Raw genomic sequence first — 24,279 nt, forward strand, 5'->3', positions numbered from 1 at the left:
GCCTCTATAAAAAAAAAAAGATTTAAAAAATAAATAAATAAATAAAAAGCCTTCTCTTCCCTCCTTGTCAGAGCTGTTACATTTACTATTGCACTCACAGGTGTAGAATATCACCCAGGAGCCTGACAGAAGAGGGAAGGAATAAGCACCGCCCAGGAACCCAGAAGCAAAACCCAGTGGGAGTTTGTGTAGCCCTTGGAATTCTGTGTAAAGTAGGCTGTGTGGGGGGAGCGGGGTGTGTGTGGGGTGCACCTCCTTGCTTGTTTTTGTCCTGACTCCCTCCCTCTGGGCGGCCCTGAGGTTGTGTGTGGGCTCCCAGGGGGGCTCCCTCACTGCAGAGTGGACGTGGGGGCCCAGCTCTCTCCCAGCTGATGTCCCGCTGCTCCTCTTGCTGAACCCTCATTTGCTCCTCCTCCTGGGCTGAACCCACGCCCCAAAGTGCAATCCAAGGGGGCCCACATGAGGCGGTAGTCATGAGCTTCCCATGGTCTGCATTGCCCTACCTGCCCTTGGGGGTGTCCCTGCTCCCTTCATGGAAGAGAAGAGACAGCAGGGAGGGCAGGCCCAATAGGAGAATATCAGGATGCAGAGTGACAGCATAGCTGGGCAAAATAGGCACATCTTGGGATGATGGGCACAGGGAGAGCCCATCATACTGAGATATATGATGCCTAGCCCCTCAGAGCTCCCCAGGCCCAGTGCGCCTCCCCATTGAACCAAAACCTCCACTCCTGGGGCTCTGCTTCTGACCCCTCCAGGAGAGCAGATACAAGGTAACCACAGACATCGGCCTGGCCACCCAGGTCTCAGGCGCAGGCTCTGTTCTCTCTTTCCTGGGGCCAGGGCCAGGCCAGCAGGATGGATGGCAGGGCCACAGTGCCTGGGGAGGCAAGACATGTCCCACAGGTGGCTGTGGCGGCCCCTCCTCCTACCCCTTACTCATTAGCCAGGCTGCAAGGTGACATGGGTTAGCTAGGCTAGCTGGCTCTGGGAGTGCTCAAGTGTGCAGAGTGGCTTGGAATAAACAACCTTCAGGACATGGACCCCCAGACCCAAGAAGTTTGCTGCCCTGCCCTCCGTAGGCTGATCCCTGTCGGCTTTGGGGCTGAGGCATGGACACTCTTTGCCCTTTCTGGACCCCTGGTAAGGAGATAGGATCGGGGGGGGGGCAGGGGGCAGGTAGCTACTGCTTAGGCAGAGCATGAGGTGTGGTGGGGGCTGCTCATACCCTTCCGGAGGCTGCACCCGGGACCACCTCTCAGCAAGTGAAGAGAGGGCAGCTGTCCCTGGATAGTGCCTGGGGTGCATGTAGGTCCTGGCCATGCTCAGCAGCAGGCAGTCCCCACTTAGAAAGGAGGAGTGTGTCCTTCAGAAACCCACAGGGAGGAGAGTTAAAGACCCTGAGATAAAATGAGATGCATTGGTGTGGGGAGACTGTGGGCCCCTCCCCAGGGGGCATTCTCAGGGAAAAGGAAGGACCCATTTTATTTCCAAAAAGGAAAATAACTTCATGTACATTTTAATCAGTATGTGTGCCCTGTAAAAATTTCAAACAAAATGAAAAATTATAAAGAAGAAAAAAAATTCATCTCTCATCCCACCATCTGGAAAAGTCATTGCTAAGATTTCAGTACTTTATTCGGATCCTTTTGTTTGTATGTGGCACAGCCCTTCAACAGCAGCCAGGAACGCTTGTGTTAAGCACTCTGAGCTCCAGGTTCTAAGCTAGATGCTTCTTCTGTATGTTTCCCTGCACTTTTATGCAGAAAGCTGAGGCCTAGAGGTTAACAAGCAGCTGACAGTAGAATGAGAACAGAACTCGGGTCTCTCACTTGCAGCCCTGGCAGCTGTGTCTGCCTCTCTGCCCTAAGGCTTTCTTCCCGAGGGTGGGAGAGTTGCCCAGTGGCTCCAAGTCGTTTTTGGGCTTTTTTTTGAACATATTTTTTAATTAATTTTTTATATCATTGTTCATATTTAAACAATATTTGCTTCCCCCCACCCCCTCAGGTGTAGTCCCCATAGTTTCCTTCCCCAAGGTACCCGTGCACCAGCACCTCAGTCCCTGTGCTCCCCCCTCCCTCCCTCTGATCCCTCTCCCTCCTCCTCCCCTGCAGGATGTTTCTGATTTGTAATTGTCTGTTTTTGCTTTGTTGTGTTTTGTACTGTTGTTATTTTTTTACACTGGTGTCCTATTTGGTTCCCCTCTATTCCTGCTATAAGTGAAACCATCCAATATTTTTCTTTTTCCTTCTGGCTTATTTCACTGAGCATAATTCCTTCTAGCTCCATCCACGTTGCTGCGAATGGCATGAGTTTATTGAATATTATTCAGCAGCTCAAGTGGTTTTTGCAGATCACTGGCATGTGGCCCCAAGGAGCCCAGTGGCCTGTGTTGGAAGCTGGACTGTTAAGGGTCGGAGGCTGCGGGCTGAGGCAGGGCTGAGCCTTGACCCGGCCGGGTCTTCCAGTTCCTGTTCCAGATGCTGACCTTCATGATCTATGTCGTGAGCTCCGTGTTCTGTGGGCACCTGGGGAAAGTAGAACTGGCAGCCGCAACCCTCTCAGTGGCAGTGAGTACTCAACTCAATCTGTGAAAAGACATTCTCTGCCAAGTGTCTTCCGTGGGCCAGAACTCGTGAGGTGGGTCAGGACAGGGAAGACACAGCTCAGCTAAGGGCCGACAACTGCCTTCACTGGGGGTCTGGGGAGCCTGGCGGCCTTGCCCAAGAGCACAAGTCTGTGGTATAGGCAGGGCTGGGGGGAAGGAGGAGTTCTCTGCCTCATCTCATTTCAGAGCTGCAGCTGAGCAGCCTCACCCCAGATTCAGGGTTCCCTCCTCAGACCCTGCCTGACACACCCCATGTGTTTTCTCCTGTGTGTGGTTCCAGTTTGTCAATGTCTGTGGAGTTTCTGTAGGAGTGGGCTTTTCCGCAGCATGCGACACTTTGATGTCCCAGGTAGGTGGGCTGCTCCGAGTTCGGACAATCCCGCCGACCCTGCGAAAGGGCGGGGGGCTGGAGTCTGGATCTTGGAGCCCATTACTGGCTCTGGGAACATCTGCCTTGTTCACACCCCCAAGAGCCCCCTGTTGTTGGGGAACCAGGCCCCTTTAAAAGATTCTGGGAAGATGAGCAAGAGCACCGCTAAGGAAAAGGGGTGGAGACAGTTCTCTGACCTCCAAGGCCAAATGCTGAGGGTGAGATGGGACCTACCTGTCCTCTGGAGCCCATAGCGCAGGGGGGTTGACCTTTCTGCAGGGTCACTGGTTTCCTGGCAGGCCTTGGGACCTGGGCTGGGTCCTGGCTGCCACTTACGATGGGCGACTTGGCCAAGTCCCTGGGAGCCTCTTGCCTTCTCTGTGACTCAGGAAATACCACCTTTCATGGTAGGGGCTTTTGAAGATCTGGGGACAGTGGACAGACAGAGGCTGGCACAAGGCCTGGCACAGAGTCGGTGCCAGGAGGGTGTTCCTGGCATTACCTTTCTGCATGGGCTGAGCCCCTGCCAAGGAAGCCACCCCTAGCCGTAATTGAGGGGTGTTGAAAGCCCGCCAAGAGACATTGCTTCTTATATGCAGCTGGTCTCGCAACACTGGAAATGCTAGCAGATTGAGGCACTGGTCAGGCTCACCCAGGGGAGAGAGGGAAGGTGCTGATACAGGCCGGGGTACATGGGTGATCTGACGGGGGTCGGGCTGTTTTGCAGAGCTTTGGCAGCCCCAACAAGAAGCACGTGGGGGTCATCCTGCAGAGGGGCACACTCATGCTGCTTCTGTGCTGCTTCCCCTGCTGGGCGTTCTTCCTCAACACCCAGCAGATCCTGCTGCTCTTCAAGCAGGACCCGGACGTGTCCAGGTACCACTTGGCTCCTACTGGGAAGCCGGGAGGGAGGCCCTAAATAAACCCACCTCCCAGGCCTGTATCTCCTCTGGTGACCATTCCAGGCTTTGGTTTTGGGATCTTCTATACAAGTTGTTGCTCCAGTTGTGACCAGCAGGAGGCAAACAGCCAGTTTTAATTTAGGAAGAAAGAAGAGAAATAATTTGAGGCTTGTGTTTTATTTGCATTGTGTCCCAGCACAGGGTCAGAACTTCAGTGATGCTTTTGAGAAATGAAATGTGCACCGCCCTGGATGCCCCCAAGGGGAAAGTGGACTGAACCAATTTCTGATGAATTACACAGTTTATTGTTAAATTTAGAAATGTCCCCCTTTATCTTATATTAGCTGTGCTTCTTTTGGTAATTTCTTATTAAGATAGAGCCTTCCCCCTTAAGTACAACACATGCCAAATTAAATCCCCCCAATCAAGAGGCCCCTGCTGGTTGGGTCCCTGAGCTACTCCTGCTGGTGCTTTCCTAGCATCTGGGGAGCAGCACCCTTTGACTACTGAGCTTTCCACTTGTCTTGGCCGAGACCTGCCAGATCTCCACAAACTCAGGTGCTCAGGATGCTCCATCCCCAACGGCCCAGACTGGTGAGCTCTTAGCATCTGGTTGTCTTGCAGGCTGTCCCAGGAGTATGTGCTAATCTTCATCCCAGCCCTTCCGGTGAGTCCACTGCCTGCTGAGCTTAAGGAGGGGGAACTCACACTCTCTCCACTTCAGGGTTCTTGCCTTTCCACCCTGTCAGCTAGGGAGGTCCATCATCTTGCAAGAGGATGGCTGAAAGGAAAGGAGAGAAGTTCCAATTCCAGTTGGTACAGATATAACTTTTTAAAAGTAACATGACAAGTTCTTCTCATTAGAAAACTGTTGGAGAACATTTGGAAAGCACAGAGAGGAAAAATTTCAAATCACCTTTAGTCCTACCACATACAGAAGAGCTGGATTAACATCTCTTCCAGGATTATCTCTGTTCACGGATGTTTGTGTTCAAACATACACACAAACAGAGTTTGACATGGAGTCAGTGTGTGTATATTATAATCTGCTTTTTCCCTTACAAATGTGTCCTTAGTCTCTTGATATAATTAAATACTCTTCCACTATATCCATTTCAAAGGCTACACAGTTTCTCATAGTTGTGCCATAATTTATTAATCAGTACCTATTACTAGACATTTAGGTTGTTTCCAATATTCATTATTATAAACAAGATTGTGATAAACATTCTTAGAGAAAAATCTTTGTGAAAATCTGTAACAATGTACTTGACATGCTTTATTGGAACTAGAGTTGCTCCATCCATGGCTTTTGATACACATGTCAAATGGTACCAATTCTGCCCCTACTAGCAATGCTCTCATCTGCACAGAGTATTATTATTAAATGTTTTCCAAGTAGAAATAAATTACTTTAATAGGCATTTCTTTTGTTATTTACCAAGGTTGATCATACTTTCATGTATTTTATTGATAATTTGTTTTTCTTCTGTGAATTTTCATATACTTTGCTTATTTGGTGGGTCAGTCTTTCTCTAGTTATTATAACTCCAGTTAAATACTATCTTAACTTTTTGAAATATATGTCACATTTTCATTTTGTTATTTGCTTTTTAATTTTTGACTTGAAATATTTTAATGCAACAGGCCCATAAATCTTATCCTTTATGATGTCTTTTTATAGTTTTTTAAAAATAATTGACATATAACATATGGGTTTTAGGTGTACGACAGTTCTATATTTGTATACATTGTGAAATGTTTGCCACAACAAGTCTAATTACCATACAAAGATAACTTCTAGGGTTTACCCTCTTGACCCTCTTTCCCCACTATCCACCCCTCCTCCTGGCAAAAACGATTCATAGGATGTATGCTTGTCAAGAACACAGCCCACTGCAAAATTACATAAACATTTGCCTTTTATGGTTTCTATTTTTTTTTAAAGATTTATTTATTTATGCATACAAGAATTGGGGTACAGGCCAGACATGTGGGAGGGTGGGAGGATTCACCAGAGACAAAGCAGGGAGCAGAACAGGCAGACTGACGAAATACACTGCTGAGGGGAGCAGTGGGCATGACAGGAGAGGTCTGCCGCACCAGGTGGGACCCTCACCGGCCGGCCAGGATCTAACCAGAACTGCAGAGGCTATGGACAGCTTCACAGCGCGGCGCTCAACTGCCTGAGCCACCAGGGAGGCCCTGGTTTCTATTTTTATGCTTAAGACTTAAATCCACTTAACTTAAATGTTTTCTAACACGAATCATCGAATACTTTCTATTTTCTCCATTAGCGTATTAAGTACTAAATAACTAGAGCAACTACTTAAGAAAATTTCTGAGATTTCTAGCCTGACCCATCGGTCTGCATGTCTACTCAGGGCCCTCTGCTGCACTACCTGATTTGTTGTAACTTAGCCACATGCGTGCATGCTATTTCAGGGATGGCCTTGCCCGGGCAGTTAATCTTTCTGTCTCCAGGATGGCAGTATACCCCTCTAGCCTCCAGCACCATGGGGCAGAGTTCTTGAGAAGGAGCTTCAAAGGGAATGGGTCAGAGAAAGGCAGGTGCTGATAAAGCGTGCCCAGGCCTGGGAGGGTGGACCCCACTCACACCCATCTCCCTGAAAGGCCAGTGCCCCGACCTCTTTGGGTCCCAGCCAACTCCAGATTTCTTCTGTAACATGGAAACCACCTAACAAGGCTGGTCTTTCCCCTCCTAATCTTCCCTACAAACTATACTTTGACTTTTCAGACTAAGTTAATGGTATCTTGTCAAACAGGGCCATTGGGGCCTGGGCAAAGGAAGATGTTCTAGAATGATAACACTGTAGCAACGCCTTATCAAATAAAGCAAGTCCTTCCATAAACTTCTGTTGCAAAATTTAGCTGCCAGTGAAACAACTGTTGTGTGTGATAATACGTACTTACCTAACACTTGGAATGCTTAAATACACCAAATGATATTTTGTAAGTGCTTTGCAATATTAACTTTGCATATATTTGTATGCAAATACTAAATATATATTAAGTATGCACACACATGATTATATGCATGCACACATTATCATCGCCATCATAGATAAAGAAAGGCATGGAGAGGTTATGTAACTTGCTTAAAATGACTAGGACAGCACAGGCTCTAGGATAGGTTGTGACAGAGGACAGAAAGAATAGGGCAGTGGCTGACACAGACACACTGACACAGGTGCCCCCTTGGTTCTCCACAGGGAAACACCCCATGGGTCTGGCTCCTGGCAGCCAGACTGACCACTCTCAGTCCACGGCCATTCCTTTCAGATTCTTGGCTCAGGCAGCCAGAGCGATGCCCCGGTGATTACAACCTGTGGATTTGAGCTTTGCTGGGCCTCCTGTGGGTTGCATCCTAAGCTGATAGAAGGCCCAGGTTGGCCACCAGAGCTCTGCCAGGAACTCTGCCTCTTGCATAAGCCAACGCTCCCATGGCTCTCGTCCCCTCACAAGGCCCCTTCCTGTAGGCAGGTGGCTGCAGGGTGGGCTTCAACCGTCCCTCCCCTCTGCCCCATCCTGGGATCCCAGGCATACTTTGGTGAGGTAATGGCCCCAAACTCAGGTACCTGAGAAATATCTGCTAATGTTCATCTGGTGTTTTTCATTGGTGTTTATTTGAATGTATGTGTTTTTATACAGGCGGTTTTTCTTTATGGACTGCTGGCAAAATATTTGCAGAATCAGGTACCCGTCCCTAGCTAGAGGGGCATCCCTCCCCCCACCTGCCCCCTACACACCACCCTCTCTGCTGGGAATGGGTGCACGGGATTCCCTTCTCTGTACCATCTGTGGGCCTGCCTCCACGCCTAGCCTCTTTCAGGCTCCTGGACATGCCCGGGCTTGTCCACACTCGCTTGGTCCTGTCCACCCCTTAGCAAGGCCAGTTTATTTATTGCAGGGGATCATCTGGCCCCAAGTCCTCAGTGGAGTCCTGGGAAACTGCATCAATGGCCTGGCCAACTACGTCCTGGTTTCTGTGCTGAGCCTGGGGGTCAGGTGAGCACGGGGGCTGATGGTGGGATGCATGGACTGGTCAGGAAGCCCTGCCTCCTGAGGACCCCACCCTGACCGAGGCAGGTCAGTCTACCATCCTTGCCTCACCCAAGACAAGGACTGCAGAAGCTGTCTGTGCCACCCAGAAGAGAGCGGTCTTGTGGAAGTGGGAGGCCTACTGGCTCCTTGAGTTCTGAGGACTGCCGATCAAGGAGACAAGGGGAAGAACAACTCCCCTCCTGTGCCCCAGCTTGCCAGGAGAGACTGAGAGTGGGGACCTGGGAGGGTGGCTCTTGGGACACTGTAGTCATGATGCCAAAGGCACTGGGGGTTCCTGGATAAGGTCGATCCTGGGATGGGGTACCCTCTCCTGCCAATGCTGGATTCAATAGGGGAGGCAGCCGTGGGCCTCAGCCCTGCTCTCTCTCCTCTCCCAGGGGCTCTGCTTATGCCAACACCATATCTCAGTTCGTGCAGATCACCTTCCTCTTTCTCTACATTGTGCTGAAGAAGCTGTACCTGGAGACATGGGCAGGTGCGAAGGGCTGGTCTGTCTTTAGTGGGCTGAGCAAGCAGCAGCAGCCTAGGCCCCCAGCACCGACACAGGGCCTTCTTTTGGCAGATGGAGGGCCTGGGAGCCTTGGGCCTTCTTCCGTTCACTTCAGGGTTCATCTCCCCTTCACTCTCCCCTCTATACTCCCCCAAGAGCCCTGGAGCACCTCATTCTATGAGCCTCGGCACAGAGCCCCTTTGGCAACAGGCTCAGGGAGCTTTCTCATTAGGCCCCTGATTTCAAGATGGTGATTAGAATTAAAACACAGGTGGAATATCAGGTGTTAGCAGAGGGCAGAGGGTATGACATTGTTAATTTCATTTAAGTGCCACAAAATTTGATAATCCCCACTTGCCTTGGAGGAAACTGAAACAGAGAGAGGTTAAGTAATGTGCCCAAGATGCTGGACATGATGCTGGACTGGAGCTGGTGCCTGACCGATCCCAGACCATGGGTTTGAGCTTTTCTGCCTCCCATAAGACCACATGCACCTTTTCCAGTCATTTCAGGACCAGCTCTTGGGCAACTGGCGGTCAGTGGAATCCTGTTTGGCTGCACCTATGTCCAAGTCTGCACAGTCCCAGATAGATTTACAAATCCGTTTGGCATCCCGATCTCATGCCAGCTTCCCCACACTCCTCTGGGGAGACGGGGCAAAAAAAAAAAAAAGTCCTCACGAGAGATAAGGAAACTGAGCAAGAGGGAGGCAGCGTGGGATAGCAAGTAGAGTAGGGATCCATACCCCTGGCCGAGACTCCAATCCCCAGGCACCGGCGGGGCAGAGCTGGTCCTTGTCTGCTTCATTCTCCTACCCCAGCTGGCATGCCCTGCATAAAAATGCCAAGTGCCCGAACCTGCTGAGAGAAGCCCAGGAGCAAGAAGAGCCCAAGTCATCAGGGCTCCTGGCAGAGGGTGGACATGCAGGGCAGGCTGATGCTCAGCTTCTGAGGTCCTATTCCTAGGTTGGTCCAGCCAGTGTCTACAGGACTGGGGCCCCTTCTTCTATCTTGCCATCCCCAGCATGCTCATGATATGCGTTGAGTGGTGGGCCTACGAGATCGGAAGCTTCCTCATGGGTATGTGGAAGAATACAGGTCTGGGGGGTGAAGGGGAACCTGGGGAGGCTCACCCAGCTCAGAAACCCCCTCCCCAGGATGGGTAGTTCACCAGCCTGCTCCAGGCTGTATCTGCTGATCACACACCTCCCCACCAGGCTGTGAGGGCCCAGATACAGGCCTGGTCCTTTCATGTTGGGATCCCATCTCTGCCCAGCATAAGGCTGGCACTGATGGGAGCCCTGGAGGAGGCAGCAGAGTGGATGAGGGGGTGGGAGATTAAATGAGCTGGGAGTGGGAGATTAAAGGAGCTGGGGGTGGGAGATTAAATGAGCTGGGGGTGAGCCAGCCTGGCAGGTGTGGGGCTTCCCTGTACTCAGCACAGAGTTCAAACAGCCCACTAGGCCTGAGACACCTCTAGTCCAGCCCCTGTCCCCCATTTACAGGGAGGAAAACTGAGTCCCAAGAACAAGACTGCCAGTCACACAGTCATGCAGTGACTGGACTGAGGGCTGGACTTGGGCTCCCTGACCCTGATTCAATTCTTTTCTGTCCCTCACCATACCACATACAGAGGAGTTCATCTGGAAACATAAGCCAGTCAGGGCAAGAGACTTTGGGAAATTCCCTAACTGCTGACCAGGATTTTCCTGGAAGACTTGACGCTAAGCAGAAACATTTTCTGTCCTTAGCAATTATTTGCCCTTTGCCCTTCGAAGCAGAGGGGTTTGCTGTCAGCTCAGAGTTTGGTCAGCAGCCTACCAGGCTGAGAGCTGACTGGTGCCTCTCCACAGGCCTGCTCAGTGTGCTGGACCTCTCCGCCCAGGCCATCATCTACGAGGTGGCCACAGTAGTCTACATGGTAAGCTCCTCCACCGGGCCCAGCCTCCCTGATGCCTGAGGGTGTCATCGGAGGAAGGGCAGGCTGTCACTCAAAGGCCATTTTGGTCTCTCGAGGGACCCTTCTGCACCTCCTATGTCCATCAGGTCCAGGCCTGGCCAGGCACACACAGGTGGGCCACTGTCACCCCACTGAAGGAATAGCAAACTCTCACAATAGAGCTTTGCTGCTTTTTTATTCACAGCATTTAAAAATTGAGAGATTTCATATCATAATCAGAATTTTTACATTTTCCTGGAATGCCACAATCTATTTAGCAACAGGTCCACGCTCTAGCACCCCTCAGTGAGTTCTGGGGACCACGTGCCGGTGAGGACACTGTCCTTCCGCAGAATCCCGGCACTCACTCCTCTCCCCACAGAGATGGGTGTTGGCCCATGTACCTCGTGTATGCATCTGCCGGCCTCGCGGGGGCTTTCAGTCTGAGACTTGTTTTAAGCAAAAAACTAACATTTACCAAAAAAGTTCATGATTATTATTTTACAAATGGTTTCCACTGAATTTTTTTCTTTCTTACAGGGAGCTTTTCTGCATGCTTAAGACCACATTCACTTCTTTAAAATGCATTTACTCATGAATTTTTGGCAACACACTGATTTCGGTTGCAAGGCCAGTCTGCCTGTGATATTTGGTGGAGGAGATAGGGAGGGCGGGATTGGCTGGCTCATTGGGGTATCGGCACCCCATCTGCCAACCTCAGGCTTCACTGCCTGTCGTTGGCCACCACCAATGCCCCCTCTCCTCACGCCCTCTCCCTGGCATGTCCCCACTTCCTGCTCTCTTCCTTCTTGGCCCAGGCTGGAGGGCTGCCACCCTCAACCCAGGCCTCTTCCTGCTCAGAACCCAGCCAGTCCCAGGGGCAGGAGGGTGACTCTTCTGACAGCTCCCTCCTCTCTGATCCCAGGTTCCCATGGGGCTCAGCATTGGCGTCTGTGTCCGAGTGGGGACAGCCCTGGGAGCCACAGACATTGTTCAAGCAAAGCGATCAGCCATCTCAGGCGTGCTATGCTCAGGTGGGTGCAGCCCTCTCCCGGGAAGGAACTTGTAAAGTTAGAAAGTTGGCATGATGGGAGTAGGGCTGGTCTTGGGAGCCAGATTCATCTCCTGAATCTGTTACTCCTGCTGTCTGGCCCAGAGCAGGCCCTGATGATGAGATGAGCTGACAACACCCCTGTGAGCAGCGGACATCCCCACGCCCTCCCTGCTGCTGGGCTGCTTGGGCTCTCCTGGTTAGTTTCCACTACAAACATTAGCATCACTCTGTGAAGGCCCTTCCCCCAAGCTGTTTAGAATCCTTCTGGAAGCCCATCTCCCTGTGCTGCAAGGAGCTTGGAACATGGCCCCTTCAGAATGGACCGTTCTGTGTCCTCCATCGGGGTTCTTCTGAGGCCGACAGCATTCCAACTGACTTCCCTGGGGAGTGGTGAATATTAGACTTTAGATGGCGCTGGAATCCCACAGGTGACTGTGTCCAAGCATAGATCCCGGGTGTCAGCTGGCAGTTCCTGGAGGTTGAAAATGGTGGGCAGGGAGGTGGCCTAAGAACCTGCATTTCTTTCTTTTTTTTTAAGATTTATTTATTTATTTATACAAGCACTGGGTACAGTCAGAAGAGTGGGAGAGTGAGAGAATTCACCAGAGCCAGAACAGGGAACAGAACAGGCAGAGTGACAAAATACACTGCTGAGGGGAGCTGCGGGCGTGGCAGACCTCTCCTGCCGGCGGCCTGAGGGACCCTCGCCAGTGGCCGGGGATTGAACCGGTGCTGCAGAGGCTGCGGGCATCTTCGCAGCCCAGCGCTCAACCACTGCACCACCAGGGTTGGCCCAGAACCTGCATTTCTTATAAGTTACCAAATGATGCTGATGCTGCTGGTTTAGGGACCCCACTTGGAAAACAACAAGAGGAATATGTTGTCCTTTCTGGAATGCAAAAGAATGATTTGAAGGCAGGGGACTGCAGGTGAGGTGCTGTGATGTGGACAGCTGAGCTGGTTTGCACTGGCCTCTGTGGGCTCCTCTGTGGGTTGGGGTCAGCCAGCATTCTTCCTTTTGTCTCTTCCAGTTGGCACCTCGCTGGTTGTGGGCATCCTATTGTTCATCCTGAAAAATAAACTGGGGCGTATTTTTACCAATGATGAGTAGGTAATCAGTTTTCTTCACTGACTTCTGGAAATGTCAGAGTGGTTTCCAGCCAGTCTTCAGAGATGGTTCCATGCCTGGCTTGGTGCCAGCTGCTGAGGATCAACCCTGACTTTGCTCTCACTGGGGGGAGACTATATCTGCCTTTCCGCCCACCCCCAGGCCGGGGCCTCCACCACTTGCTTGTCCTTAGACAAGATGCTAATCAGAGGACCACAAAATTGTGGGGTTTCTGCAGTCCAAGGTGTGGCGCTAGACTTAAGGGAACTCAGGGCTAGGAGGGTCAGGTACATTCTCATGGGGTAACTTCTCTATTCCAAAAATTTGGGAGATGGGCAGAATAGAAAGGATATACATGGGCTTTTAAGCATACAGTCATGTCTTAGTGTTCCAAAAAAGAATGTTCTTTTCTGTTTCTTCTGCAGAGAAGTCATTGTCCTGGTGAACCAAGCTTTGCTGATTTATGTCGTCTTTCAGCTATTTGAATCACTCTGTGTGAGTACTGCGTTTATGAAGCCTGTTGCGCCCAAGTTTACGGGCCCTTCCTGAGGCTTCCTAGGGCTGTGAGAATTCGCACATTAATACAACAGGTCATCAAATAACGATGCTTCACACAGCATCACTTCAGTGTAATCTTACACTGTTGATGAGAAAAAATAAACCCTGAGGACCTGCTTTTTTTAAAAAAGATTTTATTTATTTACGCATACAAGAACTGGGGTGTAGGTCAGAGGTGCAGAGAGGTGAGAGGACTCACCAGAGACAGAGTGGGGAACAGAACAGGCAGATCTATTGAAATACACTGCTGAGGGGAGCAGTGGGCGAGTCAGGAGAGGTCTGCTGGGCCATGAGGGTCAGCAACCTGGCCGGCAATCAGGGATTGAACCCAGGCCATAGTGGCTGGCAATAGCTTGATTGCACTGAGATTCTCACCCCTGAACCATTAGGGAGGCCCAGGACCTTTTGTTTCCAAGAGCCTATGCTCACAGTTAAGTGAGGACTTACTATACATGTAAAGGGCTAACTGTATAGTAAGTTCCCAAAGTATCTGCTCATATTAATTCCATTAACATTCAACACAAAGACTCCCATTTTTTTCTGAAATTTTAATGAGCCAAAAGATTAGCCAAAGACTGAAAAAACTGCAGCATTGTAAACTCACAAGTCCCTTTCTTCCTTCCTTCCTCCCAAGCTGACCCATGCCCTGACTGGGTCAGGAGCTAAATAGCAACCACACCCTGTCACCACAGCAAAGTGGCTTTTCTTAGAGAATCAACCCAGAATACAGAGGGACCTAAATTTTCTGTTCTGTTGATCACTAAAGAATGGGTTCCCGGGCCTCCCTCGTGGCCAGGTGGTTGAGCGCCGCACTGTAAAGCTGTCCTCAGCCTCTGCAGCGCCAGTTCGATCCCGGCTGGCTGGCGAGGGTCCCACATGGCGTAGCAGACCTCTTCTGTTTCACCCACTGCTCCCCTCAGCAATGTATTTCGTCAGTCTGCCTGTTCTGCTCTGTTCTGCTCTGTTCTCTGCTCTGTCTCCAGTGAATCCTCTCACCCTCCCGCGCATCTGGCCTGTACCCCTGTTCTTGTATAAATAAATAAATCTTAAAAAAAAATGGGTTCCCTTTGGTACAGATTTAAAACATGTGAATTTTTAATTTTAGTTTCGTTTCTATTTTTTAATGTGTTCTCAGTCATCACTTTAAAAACTGTCATTAAGAAATAGGAGAGAAGTTGAATCTAAATTCTCAATTCAGGATTTCACAGAGGTTCAATGAGATGTAAATGCTGAATGACACTTTAATGGGCATTGCCTGAATTAGACTCTATTTCCCAAAAAGGTCACCTTCACGGGTTCTAGGGATTGAGACTTCAATATCTTTTAAGGGAGGGGGGACATAATTCAACCCCTAACACTTACCTTCTTATTACTGAGTTGGAAGATTTCTTTGTAGGTTCTATACACAGGTTCCTTATCAGAGATATGATTTGCATGCCCAACTTATGCTTGACTTTCATTTTCTTCCTGGTATCTTTTGAGCTCCAAAAGTTGTCATTAATATAGTCCAATTTCTGTTCTTCCACAGCTCATACTTTGCTATAGTATATGAGAACTCTTTGCTTGACTCAAGATCACAAAGATTTTTTTCTGTGTTTTCTACTGGAAGTTTTAGACCTTATACTTAAGTTTATGATTCGTTTTGAGCTCATTTTGTATAAGGTATGAGGTAATGGTCTAAGTTTACTTTTTCACACATAGATACCCAATTGTTTCAGAATCATTGTTGGTATGAGAAAAACTATACTCTCCCCAGTGAATTTTCTTGGCACCTTTGTTGAAAATCAATTTATCATAAGTGTAGTAATTCATTTCTGGATTCACAATTCTGGCCCACTAATCTATATGCCTGTGCTATGTCATTACTGCACTGTCTTAATTACTGTAGCTTCAGAATGAGTTTTGAAATTGATTGGTATGAATCTTTCAACTTTGGTGTTTTTTTTTTTTTGGCTCTTCTGGATCCTTTACATTCCCACATGTGGTTTAAATTAAGTTGTCAATTTCCACTAGAAAGCCAGCTGGGATTTTGGAAAGAATTGTGTTGAATCTACAGATCAATTTGAGGAGACATGTCACATTAACAATATCAAAGCCTCCAATCTCTGAACATGGAATGTATCTTCCATTATTCAGATCTTCTTTATCGCAACATTTTTTGTAATCTTTAGTGAACAAATCCTGTGCTTTTTTGGGTTGAATTTATCCCAAAGTATTTTGTTATTTTTGATGCTATTGTGAAACTGTTAATTTCATTTTTAGGTTGTTCATTGCTACTGTATAGAATAGCATTGATCTTTGTTTATTGATATTTTACCTGGTGACCTTATTTAAACTCATATGAGTAGTTGTGTTTTCACTTTTTTGTGTATAGTGTTAAGATTTTATACATATAGGATCATATCAGCTGTGAATAAAGGGTTTATTTCTCCCTTTACAATCTGGTTTGAACCTCTTTTACAGTGTGGCAAAAGTATGTGTCATTGCCTTGATCCTGAAGTGAGGGGGAAAGTATTTAGTCTTCATATTAAATACATTATCTGTATTTAATGAATGGGTGTTGGACTTAGTACTATTTCTGCAGCTGTTGAGATAATCATTGGCTTTTGTTTATTCTATGAATATGGTGTAATGACATTAACTGGTTCTTGAATGTTGTCTCTTGCATTTCTAGGAAAAACTCCTCCTGATCATGGTGTATATCTTTTCTATGGCTTGTTGAATTTGGTTTGCTAATATTTGGTAAAGATTTTGTATTTATGTTTATGAGGGATATTTATCTATAATTTTTATCTTTTTCTTGTAGTATCTTGATCTGCCTTTGGTACGAGGCTAACATTGGCCTCATAGAATGAATCTGAAAGGTTTTTCGCCTATATTTTTTAAGAGTTTGTAAAGTATTGGCATTATTTCTTCTTTAGATAGTTAATAGAATTCATCAGTAAACCATCTAAGTCTGGACTTTTTTTGGTCAGAGGATTTAAAATGAATTCAATTTATTTCCTTGTTAGACCTATTCAATTTCTGTTTCTTGGTGAGTTAGTTTTAGCAATTTGTGTCTTATGCAACTAAATTGTCTAATTCTTTGGCATGATGTTGCTTACACAATATTCCCTTACAACCTTCTTTCTTTCTTGTCAGTAGTTATGTTCCTTCTTTCATTTCTGATTTCAAAAACCTGTCTTCACTTTCCTGTTTTCTTGGTCTTGTTTCATCATGGTCAAACCCTTGGTAAATGTAAATTTTGTGGCTGTTATCAAAGAACTAGATTTTTTGGTTTCGTTGGTTTTCTCTGTTGTTTATTTCAATGATTTTTACTCTCTATTTAGGTATAGTTTGTTCTTCTTTACTAGTTTCCTAAGGTAGAATATTAAGTTATTGGTTTGAGACCTTACTTCTTTTCTAATATAGACAATTAAAGCTATATATTTTCCTCTAAGCATTGAATCTAACACATTTTTCTTTATATTCAGTTCAAAATATTGTATTCTATGTATTTTACAGTTTCTCTTGTGATTTATTCTTTGGCCATGAAGTATGTTGGGTGTTCCTTGATTCTTTTTTTCTAGTAAATCTAATCCTGTTGTGGTCACAGAACATATTTTGCATGAATTTAATCTCCTAAAATGTACTGAGAATGTTGGTGGCCTCGCCTAGCGTAAGTCTATCCTAGAGAATGTTGCATGTGACCATACCCCAAGGACTGTTTTTGTTGCCTGGACTAATTCTGTGGTGCCTATGGAACCTGTGGCTGCTGGTGTCTCTGCTCAGTTTGGTTTACTTATTTTTTCTTATTTTCAAGTTTTTTATAGCTTGTCCCTATGTCAGCATAGCTTAGTATTCAGTCAATTATTGGTGTTCAAACACTTCTGACAGTTGATAAGGCTTCCACTCTCTGCCAAAGGATCATATGTAGGCTGGGGGCTGCCCCAGGTTTTACTTCCTTCCGGGGCCCCTTGTGTCTCTCCTGCCCATGCACTGACTCTGTTGTCCAGGGAAGTGTGGGAGGTTTGGGGCTATTCTGGTCTCAACGACTTGTCTGCACAGCCTCCAGTCATGGGAGCAAAATAAGCCAGCCTTTTTCCCACTCAGCCTTTTTCCCACTTGGAGCTCCCTGTCAAATCCCTATCCAATCCACTGATCCACTGCTTCTCCTGAACAGGTCCATAACCTTAGGCTAGAGGGGCCATAGCTTTTTGTGTGCCAGCCACCGAAATTGTCGCTGTCTAACTCAGGGCTTCTCAACCTTGGCACAACTGACATTTTAGGATGGATAATTCCTCATTGTGTGGGGTCTGTCCTGTGCATTGTCAGATGTTTAGCAACTCTGGCCTCAAAGCACTAGAAGCCAGTAGCATCTCTCAGTTGTGACAACCCAAACCATCTCTAGACATTGCCCATATCCCCTGGAGGGCATAATCACCCTAGGTTTGAGAAATATTGGTCCAAAGCACATCAATCATAATTTGGGAGACATGTTTTTTTTTTTTACCTTTGGCTCCCATGTTCACTTTATTTAACTTCTTCTTTTTTTTTATAATAAATTTTATTTTTATAATCCCCATACAATTGCAACCCCCTTATTTTGACCCCAATCCCTCCCCTCCCGCCCTCTACCCCCATAGAGTGTCTCTGGTTCATAGTTTTTTGTTGATTTTGATTTTCACTTTCTTATAGTTATTCATTTTCCTAGTCCCTTATTTAAGTTTTCTAGATTCCTGCTATGAGTGAGACCATCCAGTATTTTTCTTTTTCTTTCTGGCTTATTTTGCTGAGCATGATCCCTTCCAGCGCCATCCATGTTGCTGCAAAATGCATGTGTTTATCTTTTTTGAATGCTGAGTAATATTCCATGGTATATATGTACCACATCTTCTTGATCCAGTCATCCATTTTTGGGCATTTGGGTTGTTTCCAAAGCTTAGTTATTGTAAATAGTGCTGCTATAAACATAGGGGTGCAGGTGCTCTTTGGAATTGATGTTTCTGTGTCCTTTGGGTAAATACCTAGGAGTGGAATTGCTGGATCATATGGAAGCTCTATGTTTAGTAGGTCAAGAAATCTCCACACAGCTCTCCATAATGGTTGGATCAGTTTGCACAGCCACCAACAGTGCAGAAGAGTTCCTTTTCTCCACACCCTCGCCAACATTTGTTGTTGCTAGTTTTTTTTAATATGTGCCATTCTCACTGGTGTGAGATGGTATCTCATGGTAGTTTTGATTTGCATTTCCCTGATTACAAGTGATGTTGAACATTTTTTCATATGCCTGTTGGCCATTTGCATTTCCTCTTCAGAGAAGTTTCTTTTTAGCTCTTCTGCCCATTTTTTGACTGGCTTATTTTCTTTGTTGTTGTTGAGTCTCATCAGCTCTTTGCAGATTTTTGTGATCAGTCCTTTATCATTAGTGTTGTGTGCAAAAATGTTCTCCCAGTTGGTGGGGTTTCTCTTTGTTTTTGTTATTGTCTCTTTTGCTGTGCAGAAGCTCTTTAGTTTGATGTAGTCCCAGCTGTTTATCTTTGCCTTCACTATCACTGCTTTGGGTGATGTGTCTGTAAAGATGTCTTTGATGTGCATATCATGTAGTGTTTCGCCTATATTTCCTTCTATGTGTTTTATGGTTTCAGGTCTTATATCTAGTTCTTTAATCCATTTTGAGTTGATTTTTGTGTATGGTATGAGGTAGTGGTCAAGCTTCATTCTTTTGCATGTAGCGACCCAGTTTTCCCAGCACCATTTATTGAACAAACTTTCTTTGCTCCAATGCATAGTCTTTGCTCCTTTGTCAAAGATTAGTTGACCATAAATCTGTGGATTTATTTCTGGATTTTCTATTCGATTCCATTGGTCTGTATGTCTGTTCTTGTTCCAATACCATGCAGTTTTGATGATTATGGCTTTGTAGTATAGTTTGAAGTCTGGGAGTGTGATGCCTCCATTCCCTTCTTTTTTTTTCAGGAGAGCTTTGGCTAGTCGGGGTTTTTTGTGAGTCCATATGAATTTCATCAATAATTGTTCTATTTCTTTGAAGAATGACATTGAAATTTTGATTGGAATAGCATTGAATCTGTATATTGCTTTTGGTAGGATGGCCATTTTAATAATGTTTATTCTTCCAATCCATGAGCAGGGGATGTCTTTCCATTTCTTTGTGTCTTCTTCTATTTCTTTTGACAGTGTTTATTTGAAATTCTTGGGATACAAGGAACATACCTCAACATCATAAAGGCCATATATGACAAGCTCACAGCCAGTATCATTCTCAATGGTGAAAAGCTGAAAGCAATTCCATTAAGATTGGGAACAAGACAGGGATGTCCACTCTCACCACTGCTTTTCAATATAATACTGGAAGTCCTAGCCCAAGCAATAAGACAAGAGAAAGACATACAAGGAATCCAAATAGGAAAAGAAGAAGTCAAACTATCACTATTTGCAGATGATATGATAATATACATAGAGAAGCCCAAAAACTCCACAGAAAAACTAATTCAACTCATCAATCAGTTCAGTAAAGTGGCAGGATACAAAATCAACATGCAAAAGTCGGTAGCCTTCCTATACACAAACAATAAATCTGAAGAAGAAGAAATAAAAAAAAACATCCCTTTTATTATCGAAACAAAAAAAATCAAATATTTGAGACTTTTTTTTTAACCAAAAACATCCCATCATCCTCTATGTCATGAAACATAATGACATATGCCCATCATATTTCCAAGTTTAAGAGGCACATGTCCCCTATGCTGATGCATTGCCTCACTGCTCAAACACGTAAAAGCCAATCATAAAATATCTCACATCCTTCATCTTAGCAAAATAAGGGCAACTAGATATCAATTGTTCAATAATACTGACCAATCATGAGCTATGCCTTATAGTTGTTTAGTTTATTAAATCTGAAATCAAGTTAGGAGGCGGAGACTAATAACATAAAGCAAAGGGTTGGCATTTGCTCAAAGCAGTTCTTACCTGTGAGCACATGTGCAGTCATGGCAGGGTGAGGGCGGCTGTCTCACATGGGCCAAGGCAACACCTCTGCTTGCCACATGGCTCCCAAGAATATCTAGATCCTAATCACAGAGCTGTGAATGTTATATTGCCAAAGGAGACTTTGCACATGTGATTAAATTCAGGCTCTTGCAATGGGGAGATTATCCCAGATTACCTGGGTGGCCAAAGTTAACCACAGGGTCTTTAGCAGTGAAACACAGGCCAAGAATCAGAGAATGAGGTGTGACAACAGAAACAGAGGCTGGAGTGGTGCCACTGTGGTCTGGAGACCATGTGCCAAGGAATGCAAGGAGACTTTAGAAGTCAGGAAAGGCAAAGAAATGGACTCTACCCTGAGCCACCAGAAGGAATTGGTCCTGATTTTAATTATGATTTAGAATTTCTAACCTCCTGAACTGTAAATTAATAAATGTGTCTTGCTTTAAGCTACTACATTGTGGTAATATATTAGAGCAGGGAGAGGAAATCAACATATCACTTCTATGAAGTTGGTCCAACCTCCAAGACCAATGTCATGAATTCTTTTACTTTCTAGTGAGGCAACAATGGTGTGGAGGGGAAGACTGGGGCTCTGGAGTTGTGATCAGAACAGTTATTTCATGTAGCACTGGGCAAGTGACTTGAGCTCTTTGACTCCATCTCCTTGTGGAAGAAATGGGGATAAGAGCATCCACTCCAGGGTTGTGAGAAATAAGTAGGGCATGCGATGTAATTGCATGGAAAGTATGTATGGCATGCGCTGTGCCGGCAGCCTCATCTGTGCTAACCTCTCCCCGGTCTGCCTCCCTCCCAGTGTGTCTATGGTGGAGTCCTGAGAGGAACAGGGAAGCAGATCTTTGGAGCCGTTGTGAATGCGGTCACGTATTATGTCGTCGCCCTCCCACTGGGCACTGTGCTGACCTTTGTGGTCGGGATGAGAATCATTGGTATGTGCCGTGAGGAAAAGTCAGAGGAGGTCTGGGTGATCACTGGACACTCCCCATGGTCACTTGTCTCCTGCAGGCCTTTGGCTGGGTATGCTGGCCTGTGTCTTGCTGGCGGTTGTCGCCTTTACTGTCTTTGTGGTCCGGATAAACTGGAAGCTGGCTGCAGAGGAGGTGAGTGAGTCAGCAGTTCTGACCTTAGACTGTTCCTGGCCAAGTGGAGACAGCTCAGCCAGAAATGCCCAGAGCTTTGCAGGCCTCAGAAGTGATCTGGGGTACAAGATGGGGGGTGGCAGGAATCCCAGAGGGACATCTCAGCCTCAGTGTCTGCTCCTTTCATTGTAACTTGACTGCAGACTGTGCCCCTCTGAGCAGCATTTCTCTAATACACAGAGAAACGCAGACCCCAAAACCCCTCTTAGCCAGCCCCAGCTCCAGAAAACCAAAAAGCAACTTGCTCCATCAAGGCTGAACCCAGTATACCCGAGAGTGTTCCCTCACTTTGGAAGAGAGAATAAAATCACCCTGTCCAGCATCTTCTAGAATATCTGAAACTGGCAGGCTGGCATTTGCTTCTCAGTTAAGGCACAGCTCAGTCTCTAGGCAGTCTCTCAGTCTCTAGGCGTTCTCCCATGACCCCGAGTCCTGGCCAGCCATGGTCTTGCTTTCCTGTATGGATCTAGTCATCTTGGCATCTAAGACAATGGATGAAGACAGATTTAGAACACCCCCTCAAGACCCCCCACACTATGAATATGTGAATACGGACTGCTTTAACAGTGTTTTAAAGGCAAAACATGGATGAGGCCAGTGGTGAGAGGGGGTGGAGGAGGTTGCTGGCTGGCTGACCCAGGCGTGTTTTCTCTCCTTTAGGCTCAGAAACGCATAGGGCTGCCCCAGTGGAGTGCTGAGAGCCCTACAGGCCCTGTGGGCCCCCCGAGCATGATCCCTGTGAGCACGAGCCCCAGACCTGGGCCCAAGAAAGCTGTGGTATCTTCAGGTAATGCTCTGACAGCACTTCTCTGGGTACAAAGACCCCAGAGGACACTGCTCCAGGTGCCTCACACGGTTGGAAATGATGTTCCATGTGCCAGGAAGACCACATTAGTATCTACTAGTTGCCTGGCCTGGTGAGGCAGGGAGTTGTAGTCCTATTGTCAGATGAGGAAGCAAGGCTACATGTCCTGCAACTGGCAAAGGTTAAGAGATGACCCAAACATGGACCTATCAGACTCTCTAGTGTGTTTTCACCAATGGCCCCTGGGGGATCAGCCTGTTGCCATAAACTGGCATGGTGGGATACTTCCCCTTCTACCTCTATCCACCCCATTAGACATGTGGGCACCTCTGGTTTATGTCCCATGTGTGATGAAATGATGGCTCCAGCCCAAATGCAGGTCTGCTCCTAAGATTTTGCTGAGTGTCAAGCACCTGTAAAAATAGCCCCAAACTCTCAGTAGCAAAGTGACCTCATCTGTCCTGGGCTATGCTGCATAGGTGCTATAGTGAGCCAGTTGACTAAAAGTCTGGGATCTCTTGTCACAGTAAGGTATGACTGACTAAGCATTTAATATGCTCTCTTCAGTGAAGTCTTACATGCAAGTTACATTCCATGTGTCACATTCATCACAAGAACATGCTTAAACAGGAAACCACCTACTCTGATATCAGTAATAAACTTTATCAAACATCAAATACTCGGTTTTGGATGTTTTCCCATAATTCCCTCCTCTGATCCTATAGATCGACTAGGCAGACCTTTTTCTATCATATGGGCATTTTCTATTGTAAGGCACAGAGATCAATTAATAAGTCACATGGTAACAAATGCAGCCAGGAGCTTAATCTGGGTTTCCTGATATCTTCCTTGGTTCTGACTACAATTTGCTCCTGCTTATCTCTACAGTGGCCACGGGCAGTTCCCCAGGCATTATTTTGACAACATACTCAAGGCCTGAGTGGCATCTGGACCTCTTCAGGACTCCAGAAGCAGCCCATTCCCTCTCAGATCCTGCCAGCAAACTGTCAATGAAACAGCTGGTCATCCGCCGTGGGGCTGCTCTGGGGGTGGCATCAGCCATGCTGACAGTGGGGATTGTCATCAGGACCCTGACTACCAGGTACTAGCAAAGCAGCTTGGATACAGAAAGCAAGCTTAGAGTGGCTGGAAGCGCGCGCACGCACACACACACACCCCTGCAAAAGTTTGAGTAGGATCTGGTGCCAGTGCTCCTGCGACAGTTGAGGTCTGCCTTATGCAGACAATTCTATCGTGGTCAAATCAGCCTTTCCTCCTCTGACCCAGATTACTCTTTAGAAGAAGACTGTGTTATTTAAACATCAACAATTTCAAATTAGAGACTTCAAATCAACTTTTCAAAACCACCATTACATTAAAATTTACTTATTTCCTAAGCAGTCTCTTGTCCAAGCCTGTTCATAAAACCTTTGTGAAGCTCTGCACAGGGGCTGAGTGGGCTGCCCCTGCCCTGTGCCACTCCAGACCCAGGCATTATGAGACCTCAATTAGGGCAGGACAGCTGTCTGCAGACCCTCCTTTCCTCCAATCCTTTCATTCCACTGGCATTTTCACTTACCATAGACTCTGAGAAATACTTGTTCTTGCCACACTTTTTCTTATAGTAGTGGTATGATATAAACAAGAGCAGCAAAACCCAGCCCAATTCGAAAGGAAACCGGCACTCCTATGTTCCTAGCAACACTATTTCCAATAGCCCAGATATGGAAACCTTAGTGTCCCAAAACAGATGAGTAGATCAAGACATGGTATATATACACAGTGGAATACTACTCAGCAATCCAAAAAGATAAACTCACACCATTTGTGGCAACATGGATAGGTCTAGAAGGGATTCTGCTAAGCAGAATAAGCCAGGAGGAGAAAGACAAATACTGGATGGTGTCACTTCTATGTGGAACCAAACAAAGAGACAAAGACAAACTTTAAAGCCAACCCTTAAGGGCCTCCTTGGTGGTGCAAGGGGTTAAGCACCGCACTATGAAGCAATCCACAGCCTCTACAGCACAAGTTCGATTCCCAGCCAGCCAGGGAGAAACCCACATGGCGAGGCAGACCTCTCCTGTCTTGCCCGCTGCTCCCCTCAGCAGTGTATTTCAGTCAGTCTGCCTGTTCTGTTCCCCACTCTGTCTCTGGTGAGTCCTCTCACCCTCCGCATCTCTGGCCTGTGCCCCAGCTCTTGTGTGCAT

The 24,279-nt window shown here is 46.7% G+C and overlaps 1 protein-coding gene across 2 annotated transcripts; it reads left to right on the forward strand.

Annotated features, from left to right (window-relative positions):
• Positions 1-977: 977 nt before the first annotated feature.
• Positions 978-24,216, forward strand: SLC47A2 (solute carrier family 47 member 2). 2 transcript variants are annotated; one of them, XM_054688583.1, is made up of 17 exons: positions 978-1,143; positions 2,469-2,570; positions 2,889-2,957; positions 3,706-3,854; positions 4,505-4,547; positions 7,553-7,597; positions 7,812-7,909; positions 8,344-8,441; positions 9,422-9,535; positions 10,309-10,376; positions 11,320-11,428; positions 12,480-12,555; positions 12,982-13,051; positions 20,922-21,054; positions 21,131-21,225; positions 21,925-22,051; positions 22,958-24,216. In XM_054688583.1, exons 1-17 carry the CDS (start codon positions 1,039-1,041, stop codon positions 23,176-23,178), a joined length of 1,722 nt encoding a protein of 573 aa, XP_054544558.1. In that variant the 5' UTR covers positions 978-1,038; the 3' UTR covers positions 23,179-24,216. The 2 variants fall into 2 exon arrangements, with proteins under 2 accessions (XP_054544558.1, XP_037348698.1); XM_037492801.2 differs by lacking the exon at positions 2,889-2,957.
• Positions 24,217-24,279: the final 63 nt, after the last annotated feature.

The sequence above is a fragment of the Talpa occidentalis genome, unplaced genomic scaffold (assembly GCF_014898055.3).
Source record: "Talpa occidentalis isolate TD23 unplaced genomic scaffold, MPIMG_talOcc4v2.1 talOcc4.7, whole genome shotgun sequence".
In the NCBI taxonomy this organism is placed as follows: Eukaryota; Metazoa; Chordata; class Mammalia; order Eulipotyphla; family Talpidae; genus Talpa; species Talpa occidentalis.

Coding starts and splice junctions, on each gene's coding strand:
- SLC47A2 (XM_054688583.1), top strand. CDS start 1,039: ATGGACCCCCAGACCCAAGAAGTTTGCTGCCCTGCCCTCCGTAGGCTG. Junction 3,855..4,504: donor CAGGACCCGGACGTGTCCAG/GTACCACTTGGC, acceptor GTTGTCTTGCAG/GCTGTCCCAGGAGTATGTGC. Junction 7,598..7,811: donor CAAAATATTTGCAGAATCAG/GTACCCGTCCCT, acceptor TATTTATTGCAG/GGGATCATCTGGCCCCAAGT.